This window comes from Caenorhabditis briggsae, assembly GCF_000004555.2.
Source record: "Caenorhabditis briggsae complete genome, chrIII, whole genome shotgun sequence".
NCBI lineage: Eukaryota > Metazoa > Nematoda > Chromadorea > Rhabditida > Rhabditidae > Caenorhabditis > Caenorhabditis briggsae.
In genome coordinates, this window is record NC_013490.2 from 14,004,999 (window position 1) to 14,015,600 (window position 10,602).

Sequence of the window (10,602 nt, forward strand, 5' to 3'; positions counted from 1 at the left end):
TTAAAGTTGACGGTTTAATTGGAGGAAATACGGTAGACAATCGAGAGGGGCAATCGAGAGGGAGTTATATGGAACAGAAGAATATTCAAAAGCTAGAGTTCACTAGAACGCATTTAGCCACGTCGTCTGTTCCGTATCGCATCCCCATCAAACATGGCGGGATCGGGACGCATTCCAGCATTCCAACATCTTCTGAATCTGCACCCACGGCATTTGAATCTGAGGCCTAATTCGAAGCAAGCGTTGTTGTGTGGACAGGGTCTCGACATGAAAAGACAAGCACGATGGAAGCTACGGTAGCAGTGACTGCAGCAGTGCACCTCGAAAAATAGGAGTTCAGGGTGTTGGGGTCGTGGCCGAGGTTGTGGCTAGGCCGCCTTGCTAGCTCACATGTTTTAAAAGCTGTAGCTTAGAAGCTACCGCAAAGCCCGTAATAGAAGAGCCCCTAATTTGAGCCAGTTTATCTCGGTTCTTGTAAAAGATATCAAAAAGATGTCAACAGATAAAATGTTACTGATATTATGATAAACATTTTATCAGTTGACACATTTATGATATCTTGCGTAGGAGCCAAGATAAATTAGCTCAAACTTAACAGGTTTCACGACTGTGCATGTCAGTCAAGAACCACTACGTTAGAAAAAACCCTGGTCCACAATAATTCTAGGTCAGAAGCCCTTAACCAAAAGGCGAGGGTCTAGAAGGTTCTAGAAGTTGTAAAACTCACCTGGAACTGAAAGAAAAGATTTCCCCATCGGTTGCACACTCTGCAGTTGTCAATCATAATAGCAATTGAATAAGCTTTGAAATTTTTGGAGTGAATAGCACAAATGAGAGATTTCCCAGACGGTTAGAGAAGAAGCAGCTGAGGAGAAGCACATGAGGAGGGCTTCTTATATGGATTATATGCAGAGCAGGTGGTGAGGAGCAAGAAAACCAGAGAAGGAGACGTACGAATTATCCTCCTCGCCTCAATTTAACCACAAATCTCTCATATGGCGGCGGTGCGTTTATCATTCCCACTTCCAGACATTTTTGGAATCGACAAGAATGGCATTTCAGATATTCTGTGCACATCTTGGGGACGCAGCGGTTTGGCAAGCTTCTCAAGTCATCGATATATCTTCGGAATAGGCAGACGCAAGCTTCGCAAGACTCCGCCTGAAGAACATTTAAAGTTAGATAGTCCGATGTAGTATGCTGTTGCGCTTAATTGAGACCAGAACATTATTGCCGCCGCCAGGCGGTGTGAATTTATTCGTGAACTTGTCAACCTACCATTGAAAGTAGAAAAAACCTAAATGTTCCCAAAACAGAGGTTTTTTGTAGTCTCATGACCTAAATTTTCGATATTATCAAAATCAATTAAAACGGGCACCATCCCGATGTTATTCCATATTATCTGTGTAAATTTGAAACATTTTGGTCCAGTCCAGACTTTGCTAGGGTTGGCGACCCGTGAACAAAGGGACACACACACTCAGAATTTGGTGTTTGTTAATAGTAAAGATTACCGTAACCACTCTATTAGAAGGTCATCCAAACCGCCAACTTTGAGCCCTAGCTAACGTAGCTAACCTATTACCTAGCTAAGCTAATATCTAGCTATGCTATTACCTAGCTAAGATATTACCTAGCTAAGCTACTACCTAGCTAAGCTATTACTTAGTTAAGCTAGTGAATATAGCTAAGCTATTACCTAGCTAAGCTAAGCTAGCTAGCTGCTTCATAACGCTTCAGCTCTAACGTGCCCTTCAAAGCGGAGTAGCGGACCGTTGTAAAAAGAGGATGACTTACATTGTAGCATGGGTTGATGACCACTTCGGTTCTGGCACATACCACACACGTTCCAACGTCCTCCTCCATTTTTTAGCTCTTTTAGAAGCGTCGAAGTCTAAAGGCAAAAGGAATGAGCAGGATATAAGAGTCAGACACAATATCTAGGTTTGAGGATGCACAGAGAAGCAGAGGAATTTTTCAGAAGTAGACACGTCAAGCAGGTGTTGTTCGAAGTGTGGTGCTCTTTGGAATGCACTTTTCATGGGAAAAGTTTTAAATCGAAGCCTCTAACAGATTGTTTTCTAAGTCTTATATGTCATGCACTCTGAATTTTGTGCCTACTTTTTGAATATTACAATTACAACTTAAAGCCTTGACTTAAAGGCAAAAAACCAAGAGAGGTTCGCTTGATATTCGCAGAATTGATATGTTAGCCTTCAGCTACTCAGTCGGAGCAAATGACGAATTCAACACTACTCATATTAAAGGGATAGACCGATGAGGCTAATGAGAATGGCGCCAAATAGCGCGCCATAACTTTTAAGGCATATCTGAAAAGCTAAATTGACTATCAAAAAGCTGTAAATTACAAAGATGTAGATTTATAAATTTTGAACGTTTTAATGATTGACACCAGTTTAGTAGCTTTTTCAGTTTTTGAGATACAACGCTTTGAAGTTTATATCGCTAGGAGGAAGGTGGAGAGGCACATAAAGCGTATCAAATTATATCTCAAAGACTAATTGAGCTATCACAAAAGTATAAATTAATAAATGGTAGATAATTAAGTTTTGAACATTTTGATAGCTTACAAACCAAAGGTAGATTTTCTAGTTTTTGAGATATGACGATTGGAAAAAAATAATCATTATCATTACTAACAACATTCAACAAATTCTGTATGTCCGGATGTATGTCGCACGCCCTTTAACCCATTCAAAGTTAACCGATTGAGCTGAAACCTGGACAGATAGATCAGAAGTGTGTCTTAGTTGATGCCCGAACTTTTAGTTTTTCGAAATTTTGATTTTAAAGTCTTCTGGAGACGTTCCTTGGTTTCACCACAGTGAAGCTTTAGGAGGTTTTCATTTAAACAGATAACGGGAGCCAAGAGCGAAACATCGAGATTCACATATTTAAAGGAATTGCATCATAGAATAAATAAAGTCACATAGATAACAAAAAAAAATAATCTTGGTGATAATAAGGGTCAGAAGAGAAGAATCGGTAGGGAAAAAAGACAAACCCACATTGTTAGAATGACCCCCAAAGCATCAACATTGAACCAAATTTATATCATTTCCTGTGTAAGATATCAATAACGGTCAACTGATGAAATGTTTAACATTTAATCAAAATTGTTCTGTCAGTTGACCACTTTTTGATATCATTCACAGAAATTGAGATAAATTGGCTCAAAATTAAGAGTTAGGTTGAAATTGTGAAAATCGAAGAACACAGAGATCGAAATATCCCTTTTTGAAGGTTAGATAACTTTGGATTGGGACTAAACGAAGGTAAAACCAATCTAGAATAGTAGCAAATGCGCTCTATGGAGATTTTAGTGGAAAGCAGTTTAAGGGTTCAGTAATTTTCAATCAAGTAAGAAAGCTAGGATTAGGCAGATTCAAATGTCAGGGATACATATAAGCTGGGATACTGGATAGAAAGGAGATCAAAAGATTAGATTTTCTAAGATCACGGTAAAGCAACAAAGGGTTTAGGAATGATTTAGGATTGAAGACCGCGGCCAACCAATCCTTATCTCTCCAAAAAGTACTTGAGAGGTGGACGCATTCCAGCCGACACGCACTGCTTGAAATGACAATACTCGCACCATTTCCAGTTCTCCTGACACTGCCCAGGAGTTTGACATTCGGATGGAAAGTCCAGCGAACGGAAGTTACGGTAGAAGAAAATGCGGCAAGCGTTGCAGCAGACGGCCTAGAAATACACTGTAATGTTAAAGGCGCATAACTCGCTTGGATCTTGGAATTTTGAGATTGGGTAAAAAGCAAAATGTAGAACTTGGAAAGCTCTACAAAATGATATAAAATTTCAATTATCACTAATTGGCTGAAATGAACTAGAATACGTTATCCGTCGGCAGGCGTCACCACGTAGCTGTGCAGCTTTGAAGGAGCATAACTCGCTTAAATCTTAAAATTTTGAAACCGGATAAGAAGCAAAATGTAGAACTTGAAAAGCTCTATAAAATGATATAAAATTCATATAGTTTCAAACTAATCCAGTGATCAACACATTTCCTCAACTCACCCCGTATCTCAGCTCAACATTGGCTCGGACCTCACACACAGTGCACATTTCAAAGGCTGGACTCATTTAAAAAAAATAGAAATTGAAATCTAATTTTAGGTAACGAGGTAGAGAATGATTGAGTTTTTGAGGTAAAGTATGCATATTCTAACTAGAAAAAAACTAGCGATAAAGAGAGACGCAGAGAAACAGGTGTAGTGAGGGCATGTGATAAAAGGGTAACAATTGGAATTTATAGTTGAAAAATTGTTATTGAAAAAAATTTTTTAATGGAATTGGTCAGAAAAGTTCAAGTTTCTCGAGATTCTGTTCAAAATGTCCTGAGACCTTTGGGGCTAGGAATTCCAAGAATTCTTACATTTTTGGAATTTCTAAAGGATAGCAACCAAAAAATCAGATTTAGGTTTCAAGTGCAGAAATCATAGGACCGAAAAATTCAGAAAAAACAAGAAAAATCAAGTTTTCAGGTTTAAAGGGGTCTTATCGATGCTCCGATGAGCTCCTGGGGAAACCAAGGCAATATTAGTCCATAATAAAACCAGGGCTGTGAAAATTGACCATAAAAAGGTCCCGAATTTTATGACTCACATTGTCAAATTCTTAACTTATTGTAAATGGATTAGTTTCACATCTTTCTAGAGCTGATTTTTGAATTTTATTTCTTTGTTGTCAATTTCAGGCATATCAAGCATGTCAGTTTTAGAGGCGCATATCTCCAAAACGAATGATACTAGAATAAAGTGATTAATTACAAACATGTAGACAATACAATTTTACACATTTTTGCAATTGATAAGTTTTTAAAATCTTCTCTAGTTTTTGAGATATGCGCCTTTAAAGTTGATGTACCTAAAAATAGAGAAGCATGGGTTGATCTTCAAGAGCTGAACTCTGGCCGTAATATTGGGGGTCCTTCGCCACTGAATTAGCCTAAAACTAGCTTTAAGCTAGTATTAGGCTTGTTTTGAGTTAGCCTTTAGCTTACCTACGGTTGTCTAAAGTTTGGCTTAAGCTTCTTAAAATTGTCTTAAGCTATCTTTAAGCTAGACTCAAGGCCTTGAGCTTGCCTTAAGCTTTACTCGAGCTAGCTTTATGCTAGCATTAAGCTTGTTTTAACTTTGTCTTAAGCTACTTCAATTCAGCCTGAGTTTGTTTTAAGCCTGCAATCACACCTACCGTAACCCTTATGTCTTTGGTAGGTCTCTATTTCTAATGAACCAAATTTTTCGAAATTTCACAAATTGTCTAGAATTTTTTCTTTTTCCATTTCTTCTCCATTATCAGAAACTCGAATTTCGGGTCTTGAAAATCCTCTTTTTTGAGTCTTTTGTCTGTTTTTGTCGGAAATTTTAGACCTTCAGCTCGTAGCTCTAGATCCTGATCACAAAACACAAGTTTTCATTTTTCAAACCAAAATCACAAAATCCGTATTTTGTTTTCTTGCACTCTTTTTGCTTCCAGACTCTGTTAATCCTCTCGAGATCTCTCTATAGAAACTCAAATCTCTAATTAGAGAAGTCACAAGATTCTCTTTTTTTCTAAATTTCACATAGGAATGCAAATCCTCTCGCTCTAATTAGAAAGTGATCTTTCTCTAGCCTTTATCAAACTACATTATTTTTTCTTCCCAGCTTTAGACTACGCCCCTTTATATAAGCTCAGTCTGACTCCTTATTTTTTGCACATTCTACCTCACTATGAGCTGGGCTCTCTTAAAACCACCTGTCGTTAATGAATGTCCCGTTTGCAGAGGACAAAATGGAAAGGCTGTTCAGTTTTTCTATGGGGTAAGTTTTTTTAGCAATGCCACATTAATTTGCACTTTGAGCCCAATTATCTCGATTCCCAAAAAAAGTATCAAAATTTTGTCAACTGATAAAATATTGGTGATGTTATGATAAACGTTTTATCAGTTGATAAATTTTTGATATCTTTTACAGGAACCGAGATACAGGCAAAAAGTTACAAGCGTAAAGGTCGAGGGCGTAGCTCAACGACGCGCCAACTTTGATCCCAATTATCTCGGTTCCTATAAGAGATATCAGAAATTTTTCAACTGATAAAATATTGGTGAAATTTAGATAAATAATTTATCAGTGGGCAGGTTTTTGATATCTCTTACAGTATCCCAGATAATCAAGTCGCAAGCATTGGAGGCTGATCTCAGCGACGGGCCAACGTCGAGCTTACTTATTTCGATCAACATTGCCCTGCGTAGCTCAGCAGCAAGTTTTTTCTTTGAATTTTGAAAATATGCTTTTTTATTTCTGAAAATACTTAAATCTATAAAAATGCTTCCGATAGAATCTACATGCTTTGACACAATCCGCGCCTGAACTTTGTATTTTATAATCTTCAGCTTCTTATGCAAAATGTGTGTTTGCAGCTACACAGATCTAGATCAACATCAGAAATCACAATTTTTTTCTGTTTTGGTAATCAAGCTCCATGCAGAAGTAGACTAGAAAAAATTTTGAAACAAACATCAAAATGAATATTTTTTAAAATTCCCATAAATTTGACTTTCCAGACTTTCATCCCCCATCATCTCGCTTATCAGTAGAGCACATTTTCAACTTTGAGTCAATTTATCTCGGTTCCTGTGACATATATCAAAAAGTACTGATAAAATGATTTTGATACTATGGTTTTGATATTATGCATTTTGGTAGTTGACCACTTTTCAGTATCTTCCATAGGAACTGAGATATATGAGCTCAAAGTGACAGCCTCCGCTCATGCTTATCTGCGCTCTCCGGCCAGGCGGCTTGAGCAACCAACTGCAAACTTCAAACCTATTTATCTCGGTTTTTGTAAAAGATATCAAAAATTTGCTAACTGATAAACTGTTTATCATAATATCAAAAGTGTTTTGCCAGTTGACCACATTTGCCAATCTCCTAAAGAAAACGAGATATATGGGCTCAAAGTTCTCGATTCCATAATTTCCAGGGATACGCCTGCCTCGCGTGCGTATCTTTCTTCCGTCGTCATTATAATGTAGATCCAAAGCCATGCCTAACCGGAGGAAACTGTAACCCTGAAGGAAGAAAATGTCCCTCTTGTCGACTCAAAAATATTCGAAGCGCAGGAATGATACATACCCAGGAGAGACCGGCTCTTCCTTCGCCTCCTCCAACCCCTCCCGGATTTAATATGGCCACAATTATCTCGGGTCTCAAGGCTCTGGACATTTGTCGAGACACGCTTTTCCGAACCCGGGTCTCCATGGAGAATATCAGTTTAGATACGCTGATCTCTAAACCTCTCCACAAGCAACATTTGGTTCGAAGAACTCCAAAAATGAATCTGGACTTTTATGATTGGGCAACAATGGATCAGATTTCAGCAATCGATTTAATGAAGAAACTCGAGTTTGTTGGCCAGTTGAATGCCCAAACAGAGATCCCATTTTTCATCAAAAGAAACTACGTAAAGTTCATTATCCTCATCAACGCTGTTAGAAATCTGAAGAATGCAGGAAACGTGGTGGAGTATCCCGGCGGTGTTGATGTCTTTCCCGATGAGGTCAAAAAGTATTATCAGGTGATACGAGGTATTTTGGTTTATCGATTCATAGACAGTTTTCAGAACAATCTGCATCTTCTCGCCTCGGTTCGTTGTAAGCTTCTGGCTAGACTTCGTGAGCTGAAAATCACTAACGAGGAGTTTCTGCTATTGGGCGCTATTGTGATTTGTGATCCTTGTAAGTTGGTCCAAAGTTGGAATTACGGTGCGAGTTATAGTGCAAAATGTAAAACTTGAAAATATCTATAGAATGATATTTAACTCGACTACGGATAAGTTTTTATGGAATAAGCAAATGCGCTCCAATGAACATCATTCCGTGAACATTTAAATCATGCGCTAATTTTTGAGCTAATTTTTCTTGCTTCCTTTGAAAGAAGCGAAAAAGTGGTAAACGAACAAAACGTTTATCTTAATATTACAAACATTTTATCAGTCGACAACTTTTTGATATCTTTCACAGTAAGCGAGATACATTAGCGAAAAGTTGAAAGTATTAAAAAACCCTCCTAATGCAGAATTCATGAATGTAAACTGAAAATCTCTAGAAAAATGAAACAAGTTCAATAGGTTTTTTAAACTTAAATTAAAACCAGTTCATAGAAAATTCTCTTGTGATAATTGTGATACAAAAATCATAGGATTTGGTTGAGTAGTTTTCGAGATAGGCAGAAAAATAGCTATTAGGAAACCTGTAAGATAGGGGACCCCACTAATTTTAATCCATATATTTCGATTACTGTATAAGATATCGAAAAGTGTTTAACTGATAAAATGTTTATCATGTTATTAGAAATGTTTCGTCAGTTGATTACTTTTTGATATCTTCTACAGGAAACGAGATAAATGAGCTCAAAGTTGAAAGTTATGGGCTAGGCGCTAGCCGGAACCAAATTCATCGGTCCGGCTTGATACTCGGAATTTTAATATAGTAAAATTAAGCACCATTCTGTAGATCCCATCAAGATCTACAAGTTATAAACTGAATCTTTCAGCCAACCAAAAACTAAAGCCAGCCAGCCGTGACCTCATCTCCCAATATCAAAAAATGTTCAACAATGCTCTCTTGCAATATTGCCTTCATAACTATTCAAAAAATGGACCAACAAGATTTACAGAAATATTGGGAATCTTACATCTCATCAACTCCAGCTTCATGGAATTTGGAAATATCTGGCTACCGTATCTAGCTCATGAGCAGCCGAATGTTAAGCAACTGTTCACCGATTTTTCGTCTATTGTTCAGTATAACTGATGAATAAAAATATTATTTGAACCTATTTGAATTTTATATCATTTTGTAGAGCTTTTTAAGCTCTACAATATGCTTTTTACAAAATTTTGAATTTCCAAAATTGAAACGAGTTATGCGCCTTTAAAACAACTAATGGGAAATCTTCATTAACATCGATTCAAAGTGGCTAAACGGTTTACAAAATAGCTCATAACTCTGTTCAAGCTTAATATTTTTTTATGAAGTAAAATATAAAATATAGAACTTTGAAAGGGCTACAAAATTATATAAATCTCAAATAGTTAGCTTGTATAGGTTCCTCCACCCAAGCCAAACAACATGGGACTACTCACACTGCAGTCTCAGTTGTATTTTTGCTTATCTGATAAAAGTGTTATTATAGAACTATTTGACTTTTATATCATTTTGTAGAACTTTTCAAGTTCTACAATATGCTTTTTACACATTTTTAAAATTACAATACGGAAACAAATTATGCGCCTTTAAAACAACTAATGGCAAATCTTTATAGTAAAGTAAAGATAATTTATTGATCAGAAGAACATATGGCACAAAAGTTATAACGGGAGTTCTAGATAAAATCCCTAACGAGATGAACCTAGAGAATGGGGAAGAAAATGGTAAACATGTAAGGTTGACAAGATATTTTAAAAAAAAAGGGAAAAGGTGAGCAGAAAACTAAAACCGGGTGATGGAAGATTGGATTAAGGTAGAAAATTGACCGGGAGTTAAAAATTGGGGAGTATTCCTTACAATTGCATTTCAAATAGGGGCGGTGGTGAAAAAGAAGTCATCGGAAAATTTATCTGAGAGAAAAAGGGTCATAGGTCTCCTAGGACAGTCGGAAATTCTTAAGAAAGAGGATAATTCTGGCATATAAGAGGCGTCACTAATCATTTTGTAAAGAAGCATAAGTTTAGATTTAAGTCTACGATGTCTGATAGAGAAGAGGTCAAGTTGGGAGAGACGATCTTGATAAGAAGAGTATGAGATATTGCATTTCTGGAAGACTTTACGGGTTAAGAAACGGAGTGGGGATTCGAGTTTTTGAGAGAGTTTGGAATTGGGGGGAGGAGAATAGATTACTGAACAGTACTCAAGAGAGGGGAGTACGTAGGTTCTGAATAAGTGAAGGTAGAAAGAGGGGTTGGTGGATTTGAAAGATTTCAAAAGTTGTTTGGATCGGAGAAGTGAAACAGCAACCGATTTGTTTATGTGTTGGGTGAACTTAAAGGGGGACTCCGACCAAAAATTTTTTTTGCATTAAAATGTGTTAAAATTTATCTATTTTTCAGAATATTATTGCGAAAAAATTCAAAGAAAATCCGTAATCCCCGAAAAACGGCGTTGAAAAGGAAGAAAATTCAAAAAAAGGTGCCGCCGGGGGACGAGGATTTTCAGTGAGAAACCTAGGCCACGGGGGTTTTCCCAGTCGCGACGCTGCAGAACGACGGCTAAGCTCTCGAGGATCCGGGTACCGGGCCCATAAGGCCCTATAGTGAGTCGTATTAAGTCGACCATGGTTTTTTCCTCCTGTGTGAAATTGTTATCCGCTCACAATTCCACACAACATACGAGCCGGAAGCATAAAGTGTAAAGCCTGGGGTGCCTAATGAGTGAGCTAACTCACATTAATTGCGTTGCGCTCACTGCCCGCTTTCCAGTCGGGAAACCTGTCGTGCCAGGCATGATCGTGCTCCTGTCGTTGAGGACCCGGCTAGGCTGGCGGGGTTGCCTTACTGGTTAGCAGAATGAATCACCGA

At 37.7% G+C, this 10,602-nt stretch overlaps 2 protein-coding genes across 2 annotated transcripts; one reads left to right on the plus strand and one right to left on the minus strand.

Annotated features, from left to right (window-relative positions):
- Positions 1-3,540: 3,540 nt before the first annotated feature.
- Positions 3,541-4,122, minus strand: CBG26100 (the record flags this gene model as incomplete). The annotated part of the gene is made up of 2 exons (XM_045244648.1): positions 3,541-3,723; positions 4,057-4,122. 2 exons carry the CDS (start codon positions 4,120-4,122, stop codon positions 3,541-3,543), a joined length of 249 nt encoding a protein of 82 aa, XP_045100572.1.
- Positions 4,123-5,753: 1,631 nt separating this feature from the next.
- Positions 5,754-8,839, plus strand: CBG22952 (the record flags this gene model as incomplete). The annotated part of the gene is made up of 4 exons (XM_002642994.1): positions 5,754-5,843; positions 7,009-7,602; positions 7,648-7,762; positions 8,580-8,839. 4 exons carry the CDS (start codon positions 5,754-5,756, stop codon positions 8,837-8,839), a joined length of 1,059 nt encoding a protein of 352 aa, XP_002643040.1.
- Positions 8,840-10,602: the final 1,763 nt, after the last annotated feature.